This window comes from Ursus maritimus, unplaced genomic scaffold, assembly GCF_017311325.1.
Source record: "Ursus maritimus isolate PB19 unplaced genomic scaffold, ASM1731132v1 scaffold_11, whole genome shotgun sequence".
Lineage (NCBI taxonomy): Eukaryota > Metazoa > Chordata > Mammalia > Carnivora > Ursidae > Ursus > Ursus maritimus.
The window spans coordinates 37,364,310-37,383,845 of record NW_024423453.1 but is presented as its reverse complement, the minus strand read 5'-3'; the positions used below and the strand labels follow the sequence as shown (position 1 = coordinate 37,383,845).

The following is a 19,536-nucleotide window of genomic DNA, read 5'->3' as shown; positions in this document are numbered from 1 at the left end:
CCTGACAGTTGCCAACCTTTATTTTCTTTGTTGAGAAGTGCGTTTAAAGTTGGTAGATGAAGACAATACCTTACACAGAACTAATTTAGATTTCAGCAAAGCCTTTTGCAAATTCTTTAATGATAGCCGTATCAATAACGTGGTGAAATGCAGGCTGTTTTATGTTATTGTTAAGAGTTAAAGGCTAGCCAAACAGGACTTGGAAAGTTGTGATCAGCTGCATGATGATAGTGATAAGGTGCTTCCTTGTAGAGTACTTTAAGATTGTACTTGCCTACTATCTCCCATGTAGATTCTCTTAGAATCTTCATGTAGCCTCACGAGTCTGAGATTTGGCTCCTGCTTTAGGGCAGAGTGATGAAAGGCATCCCTTAGAATATTAGTAGGTGCTGTGGAAAAAGGGGGCAGTGGCCAAGTTATTTAGAGGACGCTGGAATAAAAAGGAAACAGGTTTCTGCACTGTAAAACTTCTCAGAAGTTTAGCATGCAGATTTACACTGTGAAACTTCACAAAAGCAGTAAGTGATCATCCTTTCCAAGAGAACGTTTGGAGGATGGATTTTTGGAGAAGGATCTGGAGTTAGGGATTCTCCTTTCAGACTGTTGCTTAGGGTAGGGGGTGGGGATTGGAGATGAGAAAGGAAACTGTAGGTGGAAGGTGGGGAGGCTGGAGACTTTGGAGGCCTTTGGCAAGGGGCCCTAGGCAAGGGTGACTTGCAGGCATTAGGGCAGAGGGTGGTGCAGTTCACCGAGACAGGGAATGTGGGTTTATGGACAGGGCTCAGGGCGGCAGGTGGGGGAGGTGATACACAGATGTTCAGAAACAGAAGAAGTTTTGAACATGAATAGCCATGTTTCTTGTGGTGTTTAGTGAATTTGAACCTAAAACATCTGTATCTTAGATGCACATCTATTCAAGTTTGGTATGGGGAGCACAGAATATTCTTTGGTAGAAGAGGCAGCACAGAATACTCATATTTTGCAACCTATGGTTACAGCTAAATGGTTTTTCAGTAAAGTAGGAAAAAAGGTCACTATTAGCAGTTTAAGTCCTATATATATACATATGTTTGTGTGTGTGTGTGTGTGTGTATGTTTGTATATGTATTTCAACTTGTCTTTTATCCACACTAAATTTTTTGGCTGGAATTACCAGATAAACACCTCAACTGTTGTAATTTGATTTATTTGCCCATGTTTTGTGATTGACTTTTGATTAGGAATTTATAGAATAATCTTTAAATAAAAAGTTACATACTAGATTTTAGTGTTCACAAATTGGGTATAGATTATATTATAAGAGGTAACATTTTTTTTATTTGTACTGGGCTATCTGCTTGGGATGCAGTGGTGAAATTGATAAAGTTCCTGCCTCCTGCGAACTTAAAATGTAGTGTAAAATACAGAGAAGTAAGAGGTAATTACAATACTTAGACAATTTAGGCATTACCTGTCATTATAGAGCCTTGTGATATCTATTGCCAGTTTATTTAGTAGAGCCATTCTATTATTTTTCTGTGTTAATTAATATAAGTTCTGTAGCAGAAGGACTTCCTAGTCTCTTTTCCTGAGGGGAAGCTAGGGAGGATGGGGGTAGTGAGTGGCCAAGGGGGAAAAGGATGAGAGGCCTAAAGTAATATTGGTGCACAGAACTACAGAAACTGCGTCAGACTCTTATTTGGGTCATGGATTGTTGACACACATGAAAGGATTTGAAAAATGCATACATAATGATTTTAGCAGTTTTGTATATGAAAATGTACAAATGAAATTTTTACTAAGAATGAGTTAATATTCTTTAAGATATGTTTCTTTGTAGAGTGGTGGTTCTCAAAGCAGGGGGCATTTGGCAATGTCTGGAGACATTTTTGGTTGTCATAGCTGGATATTGGGAGTGCTACTTGCGTTTAGTGGGTAGGTGTCAGGGATATTGCTAAACACCTTACAATGCATGGACAGACCTTCACCACAAAGAACTATCAAGCCCAAAATGTCAGTAGTGCCAAGGTTGAGATATCTTGGTGTAGAGAGAGACCTGGAATCAAATTCCAGCTCTGCCACACAGCTATATGGCCTGTGCCTCCGTTTCCCCAGTGTATCATTTGGATAATACTTTAATCAATCTTATAGGTTTATTAGGGTAAATAAGAGGCTTATGATGTGGCATCGAATTATATACTGCATAGGATTATGTAAATATAACCTATTATAATTATTTGTCTCTGAAATAAATTTATATAGAGAGCCAGTAGATATGATTATATATCTAAGAAAACCTGTGGGCCCCCTGAGGATGAGGACTGTGCCTGTTTTGTTTATCACTATAGATTCAATGACTGGTTGTAGGCTCAGGATGTAGCACGCACTTGGTAAATATTTGTTGAATGAATGAACACATAAATTGTCAGGACTCATCTCAAACTTCCTCCATTTACTGTTGAAAATAAAACTGTCTCTGCCGCAAGTCTTTATAGCAGAGGTACCACTACATAAGGATGTGTGTCAGAGTCCCTGCCAGCACTGAAATACGGAGAATGTAGTGCTGACATTCCCGAGTTGTCCTGCTGCCTCTCTATGGAGCTATGGACCATCTTAATTAATCAGGAGACATGAATCTTTACTTTTCAGAACTGACATTACGTTATTTGCATCACTAATCCATTTTAAGAATATCTTATTTTTTAAAAAAATAATTCTTAAATTATTTTTTCTGTGATAATTCACTTGATAACTTTAATTTCATATTGAGAAATGGTAACATTGATTGCATTTTCGTATGGTTTTTAATAAAGCCATGTATTAGATATGGAAAGCAGCTTCTGTATGCTTGAAAGACTCCAAGGTTTTTGGAGTTAGAAGATTTAGATTTAAACCCAACTTCATCACTTATCACGTCTTTGACCTTGGGCAAGTCACCCACATCACTAAGCCCTTCCTTTCCTCCTTGTCTGCCTCATCAGTCCCCAGGATTACTCTGAATATTAAATAAGTTAACGTTTATAGATAGTCTTTGTAAATCTAAAGGCTGTATTATAGCATACATGTTGCTTTTATTTAGATGAAAAATAATTTCGTGTGATTGCTGCTTATAGTCTAGCTTCTGGACAAGTTATAGTCGGTACTGTTATAATAGCACCTAAAAAGGTAACAATTTTAATATAATGAGAAGTATTGCTTATAAAAGTAGAATATGTGCATATAGCTTAGTAAATGGAATTTTAGAATGTCTTCTAGAGCAATATTCTATAAATGACTCTAATTCAATTTTTTAATATAAATTTATTTGTTAGCTATGGAGACCAAAGGCTACCACAGTCTCCCTGAAGGTCTAGATATGGAAAGACGGTGGGGTCAAGTTTCTCAGGCTGTGGAACATTCTTCCCTGGGACCTACAGAGAGGACCGATGAGAATAACTACATGGAGATTGTCAACGTAAGCTGTGTTTCCGGTGCTATTCCAAACAACAGTACTCAAGGAAGCAGCAAAGAAAAACACGAACTACTCCCTTGCCTTCAGCAAGACAATAATCGGTCTGGGATTTTAACATCTGATATTAAAACTGAGCTGGAGTCGAAGGAGCTTTCAGCAACTGTAGCTGAGTCCATGGGTTTATACATGGATTCCGTAAGAGATGCTGACTACACCTATGATCAGCAGAACCAACAAGGAAGCATGAGTCCAGCAAAGATTTATCAAAATGTTGAACAGTTGGTGAAGTTTTACAAAGAAAATGGCCATCATCCTTCCACTCTAGGTGGTGTGAACAGGCCCTTGAGATCCTTCATGTCTGACTCTGGGAGCTCTGTGAATGGTGGGGTCATGCGTGCCATTGTTAAAAGCCCTATCATGTGTCATGAGAAGAGCCCATCTGTTTGCAGCCCTCTGAACATGACGTCTTCAGTCTGCAGCCCTGCTGGAATCAGCTCTGTGTCCTCCACCTCTGCCAGCTTTGGCAGTTTCACAGTGCATAGCCCTATCACCCAGGGGACTCCTTTGACATGCTCCCCTAATGTTGAAAATCGAGGCTCCAGGTCGCACAGCCCAGCACATGCCAGCAATGTGGGCTCTCCTCTCTCAAGTCCATTAAGTAGCATGAAATCCCCAATATCCAGCCCTCCGAGTCATTGCAGCGTAAAATCTCCGGTCTCCAGTCCTAATAATGTCACTCTGCGATCCTCTGTGTCTAGCCCTGCAAACATCAACAACTCAAGGTGCTCTGTTTCCAGCCCTTCCAACACGAATAACAGATCCACGCTCTCCAGTCCAACTGCTAGTACTGTGGGATCTATCTGTAGCCCTGTGAACAATGCCTTCAGCTACACTGCTTCTGGCACCCCTGCTGGATCCAGTGCAGCCCGGGATGTGGTTCCTAGTCCAGACACACAGGAGAAAGGTGCTCAAGAGGTCCCCTTTCCAAAGAGCGAGGAAGTAGAGAATGCCATCTCCAATGGTGTGACTGGCCAGCTTAACATTGTCCAGTACATAAAACCGGAGCCAGATGGAGCTTTTAGCAGCTCATGTCTCGGAGGAAATAGCAAAATAAATTCTGATTCCCCATTCTCAGTACCAATAAAACAAGAATCAACCAAGCATTCATGTTCAGGCACCTCTTTTAAAGGGAATCCAACGGTAAACCCATTTCCATTTATGGATGGCTCATATTTTTCCTTTATGGATGATAAAGACTATTATTCTCTATCAGGAATTTTAGGACCACCTGTGCCCGGCTTCGATGGTAACTGTGAAGGCAGCGGATTCCCCATGGGTATTAAACAGGAACCGGATGATGGGAGCTATTACCCAGAGGCCAGCATCCCTTCATCTGCTATTGTTGGTGTGAATTCAGGTGGACAGTCCTTTCACTACAGGATTGGTGCTCAAGGTACAATATCTTTATCACGATCAGCTAGAGACCAATCTTTCCAACACCTGAGTTCCTTTCCTCCCGTTAATACATTAGTGGAGTCATGGAAATCACATGGTGACCTGTCATCTAGAAGAAGTGATGGATATCCAGTTCTAGAATACATTCCAGAAAATGTAACAAGGTAAGTTGGTTTTTTTCTCCTTTTTTGAAAATCATGGCTTTATAAAATGTTGAAAAAGTTAGTATTTACAATTGATAAATTTAAACACGTTTCAGTTTACTGTTTTATTTTTGTTTTCAGCATGGTCACGTAGTGCCCCCTCTTTCCTTGTCGGTATAGTGTTACTGCTTTTTTGAAGTAGAGAAACAAAAAATTCTGAAAATCTTTTAGAAAATATTTGTGTTGATTGTGAAGGAGTGTATATGGGCATCCCCTCCCCCTTTCCACATTGCCTGTTGTAGGTGTTTGGGAAAAGTTTGTTTTCTACTGCCTGTTACTATACTTACTGTAGCAGACTAGTGCTAGATTACTTTTTTCTCTAGCTGTACACTGGTTCACTAGAATTGTTTTAAATTTGTTTCTTTGTCGTCTTAGTCCTTTTCTTAGCTTTTTTTTTTAATCACTTCATTGGTTGTGAAATATGAAATTGAACCCCAAATCTGTTACCCACAAGCTCTGCACCCTCTTTGTCCTTTTCTGTAGGTTAATTGTATGTAAGTCATGGTTTTCAATACAAATAAATCATTTCCTTAACTGTTGAGGGCTTTTAAAGACTCAGCACATCTGAAATTACTAAGTGGACAGTCTTTCTTTCTTACTTATATTGGAAGTGAAATATGTCACTGCAGTTTTGAGTTGGTACAACTATTAAGATCTTCAAGAAGACATACTTACTGTAAAATATCTCTCTTGACTTTCCTTTTTGCAGACAGCATATTGTATATATTTAGAAAAAACAAGGAAGAGGTTTTTGATATGACTAAAGGGTGGTTCTAAGTTATGCAATGAATATTGCATTGGACTTTGCTTCAGTGCTGTTTTTATTACATGGTTGTGATAAATGATCCCTTTATTGAACATATAAAGAATAGATGTCCTAGATATAGTTCATTCCTTTGGCATTTAGGAATATGTGGATTTTTTCCTTAAAAACTTATGTTGTGGGAAATATGTTCATCCCATTAACAATATAGGGTTTACATGTATTTCTGTATCTTTCTCCTTCTATTCTAAATTTTCTTAGGAGCCAAAAGCTAAAACTTTAATTCGTGCATTCTTTTCCTTGTCATCGATTCAAGCCTCACTCCTCTTGCCTTTATGGAAGCAAACATTCCATTAAAGGATACATTATTATAGTCCTCGATAGCATGAACGATCATATTCTGATACTACCTCTGTCTCTTAAATTCTGAACCCTAATGCAAGATAGCCTAAGATAGCATTGCTTTCATCAGAAACAAACTCAGCATGTGGTCTCTTGCTAGTGCTTTGTTTTACTTTTAGAGAAGGAGATTTTGCACATGATGTCGATATTTTTGTAAGTGATTTTTGTAAGTGATGTTTTTAGTGAGTAAGAGGGAGTACAGCCTGGTAGTTATGAGTGTGGCTGCCCTGGCTGAAATCCCAGCCCTGCCACTTCATTGCTTTGTGTCCCTGTGCATATCCCTTCACCTCTGGGCTTTTAGTTTTCTCATCTGGAGGAAAAAGAAAAAAAAAAGGAAAGAAGAATTCAATAGTACCCATCTTAAAGGTAGTCAAGATAATTGAGTTAATTTTGCATACCATCTGGTATGCAATAGGTATTATATACGTTTTAGCTATTACTGTTAACATTTGATTAGTTTGCAGAATCTTTAGTTTTCATATCCTTTAGTTTTGTTTTCATTATACAAAATTACAAAATGGTTTAAAGAAATATTTTATATGTAGTTGAAATTAGTATTTGTTAATAATTCTTACTAAATTCTACTCTATTATTTTTTATGGTTAGGCATGCGTCATACACTTGCCACACATACTTATTTGCTTATTTTATAGTTTTGAAGGCTATTGCTTTGGGTAGTGATATTTCTGGTAGCAATAGTAGAGATATAGTAGATAAAATCGTTAGTTCTCTGCTTTGTTCTGTTCTGCAGTCTATTTCTACTACTGGAATTGTAGGTTTTACACTCAATTCCTGAAGACCCTCCCGATGTTCTAGTGACCCATAGCGTTAAACATATTAATATGAATCAGTGACCTTGAGCGTACTCTGCGTTTGTGGGCACTGGAGGTGTTGTTCAGTGTCTCTTCTAGAGTATTCCAAAATTCTTTACATACGTGTTAATATAGTCAGAGGGGGTTCATTTTGTTTACGTACATGTTGGTATTATGCTAGTTAGTATAAGTTTTCCAAAAACTTTAATTGTTAAGCTTTAATGTTAGGAAGTCTCTTACAGCTTACTGATTCTTGACAGCTTTTTCTCGTGAGTATTATCCAAACCTATTTGTTTTGATCATTCTCAGAATAAAGGCTCAAGAATCAGAAGGTATTTAGATATTTTTCTAGATTTCAGTCCATATGTTATAAGATTTAATTTAACCTTATCCATGCTTCATCACTGGTCTCTTTTTTAGTCTTTTGAATCAAAATCCAGCCTTTTGGTCTATATCTTAATGTGGGATGATGATACCCCATTCTGGGGGATGTGCAGTAAATTAAAGAATTACAGGTTGTGGAGGATCAAGGCAGTGTGTGGCTGTTCCTAGGTTTCGTAATAACCTTTGTCTTTAGATTGAACTCTAAACTGTTTTCTAGTAGGTCTCAGAGTGTTGTTTGGGATTCCTGAGACCCTCTTAAGGAGATTCGTGAAGTGAAAGATCATGCATTGGTAAATGATCCATTCAAAATGGAGGATAGACCGGTGGCTTTTAATGTAATAGTGTATGAAAAGTTCACTAATATGGTTTCAGATCCACATTGCAACTAACCGTTAAGAAATTACTCACAGGCAGTTTTCAATGTAGTATCAAAGAATCACATCTGCAGTTATCTCTAATGACCATTAAAATGCTCGTCCTTTTTCCAACAACATATCCGTGTGAAGCCAGATTTTTTTCACACTTGAACCAAAACCTATCACCACACATTGAATGCAGAAGTAGATATGAAAATCCAGCTGTCTTCTATTAAGTGAGACAATAGACTTGCAAAAATGTAAAACAGAGCCACTCTCCTCACTCAAGTTTTTTGTTTTGGGAAACAGGTTTTTTTCCCCCCATAAACATATGCTTTTGTTAACATGTAATGACTTCTTAGTTTTGAATGATTTAAAATGAATATTAGTTTTAATTTCTAATACGGTAAATACCATTAGATCTAACTTACACGAACAAAAGCTTTTTGGTATCCTCGTTACATTTTAAGAGTGGAAAGATGTCCTAAGACCCAAAAGCTGAGAATTGCTGGTTTCTTTTATGTTGTACACCCATTAGAGGTTAATGAAAAAAGAAGTTATTATTTTATTTGTGTTAGCCTCACTGAATATTATGCTGATGAAGGAGTACTCTATTCAAATAAGAAAAATGAATCTCATCTAGTTAATTTTTCAATCTGATAGAAGTGAGTAATGGCTGTGAAGTGTGTGTTGTCCTCATCTCCGTCTGTGGGCATCCTGTGAGAGCAGTGACGAAAGCCATCTGTCTGTTAATCATTTCTAGTGAGTGGATTGCCTGGCCACCAAAGTGTAAAGTAAATTATGACAGAAGCTGAATGTAAAGCTTTGAGGATGGACACTGGACCTGGTTGTGTCATGTAGATTGGAGTTTCCCTGTCAGCTAGGACACAAACAAAACTGTGACCTTGGTGAGTCACAGCTTCTCTGGGCCTCAGTTTCTTCATAAAAAGTGACCGTGTTGAACTCCATGCTCTTCAGGGTCTGCCAGCAAAACTATTAAATGGCTGTGAAGTTTCCTTGGAGTTCTGTCTGTTAAAAATCAAAATAGATTATCCTTTAACATTTTTGCTAATCTTGTTTCGAGTATTTTTGAATCACAGGCGTAGCTCTGTAGTTTCCAAGGTGTTCTGGATAGAAAAATGTCATTGTCATTTATCATTTAAAAGCAAGTAGGGGTGAGTTATTTTACTTTGAGAAGCAGACGTTGTTGTTGTTGTTGTTTTTAATCAGGTCTTTTATAAAATTTGATACGACGAATTTCTCATTCTTTTAATTTACACTCTTTTCTTTTGAAAGCAGTGTTTTTCTGTTGACACAACATTGATGTTTATGGCGATGGTCATAGTCACTTTGATAGCATCATAACACAGCACTAACATTGACTTAGACCTTTGAATATAAAGTTCACTGTTTCAAAGGGCATATTCTGGTAGGCTTCAAGACAGGTAATCAGGTGTTAATCTGTGCTGTATTTTTTTCCATGATAGAAGGAAACAGTTTAGTAAATAACCTACAGTTGTTTTTTATTTTTCAATTGTCCCTAGAGTTTTTTAAAACTCACCTTCTGTAATAAAGCAAAATCTTCAGAATTCAAGGAGTTATAAAAGTTACCCAGTCTCTTAGCAAACTTTCTGAGTAAACCATTGAAATCTAAATCTCTCTGTGTAATGCAAAGTATGAAAGAATGATTGGGGGGGGGGGGCGTAGAATTGGATGGATTATTGGTGCTTACTATAATAAATCATTAAGAATTACTGAGGTCATTTGGAAGTGAAAACATGGAACTTTCTTTATCTTATTATTTGTCTCACAATATTTTGATTTTGAAATTGCTAGTGTACCTAGAATCTCTCCCGGTTAGTATTCTAAATAATATTTTTAGAAATGATTTCACAGTGAGACTTACTTCTCCTGATGATTCATTCACTTCCATTCATTTATGGTATTTCTGGTGAGAGTAGTGATAATTTTATTGAAAAAAACCCTTAGTGTTTTTTAACGAATAAATCACTATGTACAGTGCACTCTGATAAATTTTGCTTTTAACATTGCCAGTGTCCTAGGTTTATGGGTACGTCCACCTTTTATCATCTAAAGTATTAGTATACTTAGAACTGTTTACTTTATACTTAAAAAATGGAGATAAAAGCCCTGGTTTCAGTTAAATAAACTCAAATTATTCAACTTCAGGCTGTTTGCCTGTACAACAGTGTTGTGCTAAAACTAGGACGTGGGGGTGTAGCATTTATGGATTTGATGCCTTTTGCACTATTGAAATTCTGGATGTGTCTGACCTTTTCTATACTTGTAATGTTTAGAGTAATACCAGATGTTATGTTGATCACAAGTAATTTAGGAGTAACACTTCACTTCCCCTAATGTGTTGATGTCATCAATTTTTTCCTCCAAAATAATATTTTTTTCCAAGCTTTCAACTATTGCTTTAGTTTCATGCTACTCATCTGATAAAATTTCAGCTCTCCTGCCAAATAATGTATCATTTTCTTTCATTTACTAAATTCAAATCAAGAGAAAAATATTTGCTTCATTATTAAATTTAAATATAGCCATTAAACTGTATATTTTTGTGGACTGCATTCCAAAGTTTATTAGTGAAAACCCAGGAAATATAAGTATGGTAAATGTATAGGTCTTAATCTTAAATTTTAGAATTTCTAGTTTTAAACTTGTCAAGTATAGGCTTTGTTTACAGTTTTAAGAGTTTTATTTTGTTCTTTATATAGTAAAGTAATGATGAAGTTAAAATGTAATTACATATAAGCACCTGTTACTTAATTGATGCCTGGAAACCTCTGGATTTATGATTGTCAGTGGTAAGGCCTAGGCCAAAATTTCTTTGTAGAAAAGAGGTAGAAATTCCTTATATTTATGCAAGAAATAGAAAAGCCTAGTAAAAGGAAGGAAAGAGAACAAACACAAAGTAATTTGAATACTTAAAAATTCCCTAGGGAGAGAGAGTGAGCTAATAACTGGTGATCTGAATTCATAACTGTGGCTGTGATTTAATTTTATTAATGAGGATGCCTTCATTGGTATGTATCCTCACCTTATAGATTAGGAGTTGTTGAGACATAAAAATTATAGTCTAAAATAAAATGAAATAAGGTTTATAATGGGCAAAGTCAACTTTGGGTATTCTGACAGTATAAGATTATCTAGGCAAGTTTTGGAAAATGTAGAGGTGGGAGGGATAGTGTCAGAATTGATATTATCCTTAGTCTTAAAATTTTTGCAGGGAGTAGGAGTGGTCATTTCCTGATGGAGGGAGTTACATGAGCAAAACTTAGAGATCTGCAGAAAACACTGAATGTTGTCAGGCTGTATGGCTGACTGTGACACACAGGGAACTGGGGGGAAGAAAGCCTGGAAGAGGTTAGTTAGTTGGAACTAGAAATGAGTGGAACTTAAAAGGCACACTAAGAAATTTGTACTTAATTTGGTAGGTAATGAGGAACTACTGAAATGTTGGAGCAGGGAAGTGGCATGAGCTGAAGTGCACTTTGGAAAAACCTTAATTAGGCAGTGGTTGTGGGGTGGAGCCTTGTCAAGAAGTTATTGCAACAGTACAGGGGGATGGGACCGTGACTCTCTGTCCAGAGTAATGAAAAAAAAGGGGACAGATGTGAGATATTACAGAAGCAGCCCTTGAAGGAGTTGATTTTTGTATAAATTATTTTTTATTTTTGAAATAATCACAAACTTAAGAAAAATTAAGTCCAGTATGAAGAATTATAAAGAAGGACATTCTCTCACATAGCCACAATACAACCCTCAAAATCAAGAAATTAACATTAAGTTACTTGCTTTAGACCCATCTTGTTTTTTCTGTTGTTTTGTTTTGTTTTTGTTTTTTTGTTTTTTTTTTTTGCCCCAGTCCTGGGGTCAGCTATTTTTCCAAGGATTGTCCCCATTCCCACAGATACTCTCCTGCCTATGCTTGGGGCCTAACTCATGTTCTGGGTCACAGGGCCTCATTCCCCCAACAGATGCCCTCCTTATTCCACTCCAGCACAGACTCCCCCTGCTGGGCTGTCCTCTCCCTGCTTGGGTTCTGGTACTCTGCACTAGACCTTGTGTACACATGAATCCTCCTCCCCACCCAGCGCTGGGCATCAGAGCTACCCTGGGGCTTGGTGGCCCACTATGGGCCATGACAGCTGTCCACACCCTACCTTCTACTGTGGATCTCTACTTTGCTATGTCTTGCCTAATGGTTTTAGGACTGGAGTGTGAAGGAAGAGAAAGGAGAGCACTTGAAACTTCTGTAGAAATGGAGGGAGGGTCAAGTATGTGGAAAATCAGGGAAAACTCAACATGTAAGTTTGACTGTCATGGATAATGGTGCGCAATAAGAGAAATGGAGAGGTCAAGAAGAATAATAGCCTTGGAGAAGAAGTGATGATTTATCTTGGACACACGAGTTCTCAGTCCCAGACTGCCTCTGACTGGGAGAGTTCTCTCCATAGGTGGAAATGTTGATCTGGAGGTGTAGGAGGCCTGTTCCTAGAAGTGGCGGTTGAGGGGGTCAGTGTGGGTGCTGTTGCCCATGGAGAGAATGTATATATGACTCAAATATAGTTTAAAGTGCATTCTGCTAGGAATTTGGAGGAACAGAACCCCATTTAGGACATGAGCAACACATCCTAATAAAGGAGACAGGGAGTTGTTTAGAGAATCAAGATAGTGCCGACTCATGGATGCCAAGGGGAAGAATCATGTAGTCTTAGATTTTCCAAATTAGAAGGCTCTAAGGCTATCTATGAATCCAGCTCTGAAACTAAGGTCCAGAGAGATTACATGCCTTTTCCAGGATCATACAAAGCAGTTGGTAACAGAGCTGGGAGTAGATCCTACCCTTTTGTCTATTACATTATCCTTTCCTTCGGTAGGAGGTTGTGGTTCAAAACCTGATGATGGGGTGAGGAGGACCGGAAATTGGACAGAATAGTTGGTTCTGGTGATTTTTCAAGAAGGAATTCTGTGGAGTGGTGGGAATGGGAATGACTGTGATTGGCTAAGGAGCTTATAAGTTAGCAAAGTTAGCAAGGAAGAGGAGAGACTTGGGGGATGTGGGCACAGTGTTTACCCTTGGGAGGCATCTGTTCAGTGGTAAAGAGAAAGGGTGATAGAGGAGATTGTAGCACAAAAGTGCTGCAAGATCAGAGTAAGGGTTGTGTTGGACAGGCGAGCTGTGAAGAGGTGACGGAGGAGACTGGGCCCTGATTGAGCTACAAGGTGTAAGTAAGAAGGAGGGCAAATGATTGATGGGGGCAGTGTCCTGGGACGCTGAGAATAAAAGGGAGACTGCAGTTAGCCACGGGGTCAGATATTTAACTGCCCCGTTGAACCAATGTGTGTAAGCAGTTACTGGCAGCCAGCATCACTGTTTCTGCAGATACGGAAACTGAGGCCCAGAAGGTCTACGTGATTTGCCTAAGGCACATAGCAAAGGTAAATGAAGAAACAAATACTTGAGATAGAGAAGAAAACTGAATGTCCTAACAAAAAAATAGACAGATGGATCTTTTAAAAACATAAATCAGATTATGTGGCTGATGTAAAGCCCTCTGGCTGCTTCTCATTGCAAGCAGCATAAAGTAAACTAATCCAGGGCCTGAAAAGCACTGAAATATCAGACCTCTGACTACTTTATTTAGTATCTGTTTTTTTCCCTTGCTCAGTCCCCACACTGACCTTTCTGTGGCTCAGATCAACCAAGACCCCTTCCCTCTGGGGGCCTCTATACTTAGTGTTCTCCCAGCCAAGAAGGCTCTGCCTCCAGAATTTGGTTGCCTGTCCCTTCTTGTCACTTGGCATTAGCTCAGATGTCACCCTCTCAAAGAGACCTTCCCTGACATCCTGTTTAAAGTGGTGCCACCCCCCCAACCTTCTAACAAAACATCACCCGCTTTTGTTGTCTTCATAGTGCATACCTATCAGAAGTTACCTGTTTACTTGGCTTCCTCCAGTTAGAATGCAAACTTCCTGAGAGCAGGGCCCTTAGCTGTCCTGTTTACTAGTACATTTGCCATACCCAAAACAGTGCCAGGTGCATTGTTGGTGTTCAGTAAATCCCCACGGAACGAACGAATGAATTGGTTATCAGAGGAACTTGTGGTAGGCATATATCTAGAATGACTAGTTAAGTGTTGGTGGTTGTGGAAGACTAGTACAGTTATTGTCAAATAACCAAGTTCTGTGGAGGTTAGCAAAAAATTGTGGTGACCTGCATCAGCATATTTTTAAGGATTTTCACAAAAATAATCAACAGACGCTCTTGTTTTTTCTAATCTCAACATAGTAAGGTAGTTGGTAATGATGTAGTACAAGCTATATGGTGACATAGTCTTTATTTTGAGGTCATTTATTTATGTTTAATTTGCAAACAGTAAAATTCACCCTTTTTGGTGTGCAATTCTGGAAATTTGCCAAGTGTATAGTCCTATAACTGCCACACATTCAAGATAAGAATAGTTGTGTCACCCAGTAAAATTCCCTTGTGTTGTTCCTTCTCAGTCAGCCCCTCTCTTCATTCCCAAACCCTAGCGACCATTTATACGTCCCCCATTTTTGTAGAATTGTTTTTTCTAGGTTGTCATATAAATGGAATTACACTTCTTACAGCCTTTTGATTCCGGCTTCTCTTACTTAGCATAACACGCTTGACATTCATCCCCGTCATTGCATGTATTATTAGTTTCTTTTTAGTGCTGAGTAGTATTCCATTTATGGCTATACCACAGTTTGTTCATCCATTCACCTGTTGGGTTGTTTCCGGTTTTTGCTGTTACAAATAAAGCTGCTCTAAATATTCACATACACATCTCTGTGTGGACATGTGCTTTATTTTCCTTCGGTAAATACCTGTAGGTGGAATGGCTAGGTCATATGGTAGGTGTAGGTTTAATTTTTAAGAAACTGTCCAGCTGTTTTCCAAAGTGGTTGTACCGTTTTACAATTCCACCAGCAGTGTGTGAGAGGTCGGATTCCATTACATCCTTGCCCACACTTGAGAGAGTCCATCTTTTTTAGACATTATGATAGGTGTGTAGTGATAACTCATTGTCATTTAAATTGGCATTTCTCTAACTCCTGAATGATACTGAACATTTTGTTCATGTGCTTCCTTGCCATCATAGGCCTCCTTCTCATGCCTGTTAACTCTTTTGCCCATTTTTACCGGGTTGCTTTCTTCTTGAGTTCTGTTATCAGTGGATATTAATGTAAACTTTTTGACAGAAGACCTAGAACCAAGAGAAAGGTAGCTATTTAAATTTCTGGGTTAACGGGGGAAAATAATAGATAGTTTTCAAATTATTTAGTACCTACTGTGTTCTTAATGTGGGTGAACAAACCGCATGTCTTCCTTATCTTTCCCTCTAACTGGGGAGATGACTCACATGAGTTTTATACAGCTTTTTTTTTTTTTTTTTTGGTTCTGTAATTATGTGTTTGATTGCATGATGCAAATAAGAACTGTTTCCAAAGATTAGAAAAGAAAGAGTTCTATGTGGGCTGGAATAGCCAAGGAAAGCTTCATAAAGTAGGTGAAGATTGGTGGTATTTGGTGGGGAGTAGAGATATCTCAGAGGAATAAGCAACAGCACAGGCCAGGTGTTTGGACAGAGGACAAATGAAGCCTGCTTGGATGTTTTAGTGGTATTTAGAGAAAACTAGATTATAGAAGTCTGTGAGTGCCAAAAAGAAGTGCTTGACACTTTTAATGTAGCATTATTAAACATTCTTGTAACGTGGGAGTGACATAAAAGGGTAGAAGGGTAAATATGGTAAGGGAGATAAGAAATAGTGACTGAAACAAGTAAAAGCAATTGAAAGGCTATCATATTGGTAATTGAGGCTGAGAGGATATGTGCCTGATTTGCGGAATGGTGGGCAAGGGATGGAAGTTAGAGTTTGAGGGAAGAAATAATTGAATGCCAGATTATCGGACCCAAAGCCTGTTGTTCCTTTCCACTATACCACTGAGCCATATGTGCTAACAGCCCCACAAAAAGTAGATTGCCACAGGGTATAAGGGATAAAAATAGTAATAAGGAGAAAATTTGAGCGTAGTTATGACTCTAAGAGAAAAGGAGTGAAATAATTTTATTTGGATGAAGGAAAACCTGATAATTTTGATCCCAAAATAGGGTACTTTTTATTAGGCTAGGGAAAAAAAAATACCCCTGGGAAATAGAAACAGGAAGAGCTGACTCCTGGTTTGACAAAGTTGGAAAGCAAAAGATGATGTAAATGAATCAGAAGTGTTGGCATATGGAATTGAGACATGCGCACACGTTTATAAATGAGCAGAATCCTATCTTCTTTGGAGGGCCATTTCTTCTGTCCTCAAGTAACTGGTGTTTGAATTAACAGTGCTGTTTCCAAAACTGGAAATGTGCTCATTTTCTTCCATCACGTGTTACAGTTTGTATTTACTTAATAAATATTTTTCTGATAAGTTTGAGAAGAGATTCCAAGTGCAAAGTTTGGGAGTGTAGAGATTTTAAATGGGAGCAGATATTCTTTAACTTACTCCAATTTAGATTCTCCCTGTACTTTTGAAATGGAAATTATGTTCAGAGCAGCTTTTGTTCTCGAAAAGGAATATATGGTCCCACAATACAAAGTATTTTTTTTTCTCTGTTTCTTCATCATTTTCAGACCCAACTGAGGCAAATGTACATGGGAGGTATTCCTTTGAGACTTCTGGAAGCATTTGAGTTTTCTGTATGTGGCAGAAATACAATAATTTTGTTGACATATACTCTGTATTTTGGACTTGGTTGCTATGATTCAGGCATAATGTTTTTTAGCAAACTGAAAAAACTGACAGGTGGGTACAGTAGGGGAAGGAGAGGTTATAAGCACGGTAACCTTTCCTAATGAAAATCTAGAGCTGAGAACTCTTATATAACTTCTGTACCACTCCGTGGGAGGGTCTTAGGTGTCTTTTAGCAGGTACCCCTTACTTTTAAGCTAACATTCATTTAAAAAGCTAAAGATTTGCTATAACAGAGTATAGCTGCGTGAACTGTGCATTTGTTGAAGGGTGAATTTGTTGCCAGTACCTGAGAATGGAAGAAATAAAAACCAAAAATCTAACTGTGAACATGGGCTAGCCTCTATGATTTCATAACAAGGATGAAATATGCTTTTTTTTTTTTTTTAAATTGTAGCTCTTGCCAATTTGCTGTGGCAGAAATAATCAAATCTAGTATTATGAGGGTTTTAAGGAAAATAGACCTAAAACAAGTTTTAAAAAATCAGTGTTGTTTTAACGGGGAAAATGACTAAATTTCTATAACTGCGTCGAAGTCTGTACAGTCTGTCCCCTCCACGTATGTAACTGATACTGTGCATGCTAACCTGAGTTATTCAAGGCTTTTAATCAATGAACAATGATCAATGTTCGTCATACTATTTTTAGCACTGATGCTTCAGTTGCTTGGCTTTAAAAGAGGGTGCTCCTCCCTGGTCGTTAGCTCAGGAGAGGGAAGAGAGAAAGACCATTACAAGACAGAAGAAAGGGAGATCTTTCAAAGAGGAATAATGCACTGCCACCTACAAATAACTTATACCAATTCTATTTATTGAACTCCCTGGGATCTGTAACAAACAGCAGTGCAAATTAAAGGCACTTAACCCAAAAAAGTTTTGGAGATGGATGGTGGTGATGGTTGCACAACAGTGTGGATGTAGTTAGTGCCACCGAACTGTATACTTAAAAACGGTGAAAATAATACATTTTATGTGTGTATATTTTATAGCAAATAAAGTTAACACTCTATCTTGACAAAAACGGGGGTGCCTTGCATTGATGGAAGATACTGAGGTGTACTATAAGTCCACTGTGTGAGCCCCTGAGATCAGAGACTAAGCAGGGACCATGTCATACTTAGCTTTGACTCTTCTGCACTGTCTAGTAAGTACAGTGTCATATGTACTTATGTCATATGTACTGAACACATGTACTGTGTTCAGTACTGATTTTTCATTCAACAAGCGTTATTATTAAGCTCTTGATTCTGTCAAAGCACAATCCTGGGTGTGTGATCAGAGCAAAAATGAGAATTTCTCATCCTTTAGGACACCCAGTCAAGATACATCCAAGATCCCATTACAAAGTAGATTGTGGTAGGTGTTTTTTTTTTTGGAGGTACCAAATTCTCTTTGGAGAACACGGGGAGAGGATACTTAGAAATTAAATACTAATTTCATTTATAAAATTATATGATGGTCATAAGTGAATTTAATGTAATTGGTTAGAAGTCTTGGTTTGTAAACGGCACAGGAAACCATCTCCTACTAGCTTAAGTAAAACGGAATCTCTTGGCTCACAAAATGGGAGAAGTTCAAGGGGTAAACCTCAGGCTTGGCTAGATCCCAGGTTTCAGATGGTGGTGTCATAAGTTTCTTTGTCTCTCCATCTATTGCAACTTTTCTCTTTTCATTCAACTTTGTTTTTGGAAGCTATGGCCAGCTTCACTCCGGGCTTGCATTTTCATTAGTTTTTGATCCTGGCGAAAGGATCAGCCCTTTTCTTGATGAATTAGGATTGGCTTGGCTTGGGTCTTATAACTAGCATGGAGTAGAGATAGTATGGGTGTGTACATGTGTGTATGGCAGGGGAGGGGGGTGCTTGGCTGCACCCAGCCCAGTGGGGTAACACAGGAAGATGGTTCTTTAGTGTCTTAGGCAAACAAACACTGTACTCTATGTCGGTGATTTCAAAACCGATCATATAGTCAATTATTAATTATCCTTTAATTAGAAGCGTTAACCACTTTGGTGACTCTCTAAGTATTTTCATTAATAAGACTTTACTATTATTGAGGTAAACTATATAGCAGTATTGAGAACTTGTGGAGAACAGAAAATTGGTGGTTGGAAAGACCAAGGTGACTTTTTTTTAGAGGGAGATACCTGATAGTCTCTTTCGTGGAGTACATTTACAGATGCTTTAATGATGAGAAAATTTAGGAGTAACCAGAATGTGTTCCAAGAGTAGTACACTGCAGGTTCTGTCTCATTCTCTGATACATAGGGAAAATCAGCATTAATAGTACTCTGAAAGGCTTATTGAATTGACCCCATTAATAAATACGGCCCTAGACCGTCCAGAACTGGTTATCATTGCCTACTTAAGAGCACCTAAGAAGTCTCCATTATATATTATTTTCTTTGGCCTGTTGATGAGAGTCTCTGCCGTTCTTGGAGGAAATGATGTTTTCTTAGCGTGGGAGGATTACTAACAAAAATGAACTTATACCTAAGTTCAAATACATGCATATTTACACACATAACTTTGCATATGGCTTCAGAAGATTCACAGACCAGTTTATGAACCCCTAGGCTCCAGGTTAAGAACCACTTATCTTGGTCATTGTTAAAGTATAATTATAGAACAACAGAAAAAGGAGCATAGTGATCAACTACCAAGAGAACATTTATAGTCAAAAATGCAATTAGAATTGTTTGTTCTACAGTAGTGCTAGGTTACATGGTCGGTCACCACATCTCCTAACATGTGGTCAATATTTATGCAAGATGGCTATTTGGGCAAAAGAATCCCATGCTGAGAGGCCCATATAAACAGGCCAGCAATATCAGTTGATCTGATTAGTTGATATCTGATAAGTTGAAAAAGATAAGGAACAATAGGCTTGCAGATATTGTAGGTACAGATAGTGTCATTTAGGAAGGGTAT

General features: G+C 38.1%; 1 protein-coding gene across 3 annotated transcripts in view; it reads left to right on the top strand.

The window, feature by feature from the left end:
* NR3C2 (nuclear receptor subfamily 3 group C member 2) overlaps positions 1-19,536 on the top strand; it is a 337,533-nt gene that overhangs the window by 3,805 nt on the left and 314,192 nt on the right. For all 3 annotated transcript variants that reach the window (XM_040626349.1, XM_040626348.1, XM_008685464.2), the window contains exon 2: positions 3,291-5,049. In XM_040626349.1, coding sequence (XP_040482283.1) covers positions 3,293-5,049 — 1,757 coding nt within the window. In that variant the 5' untranslated portion in view covers positions 3,291-3,292. The remainder of the gene's footprint in view (positions 1-3,290; positions 5,050-19,536) is intronic.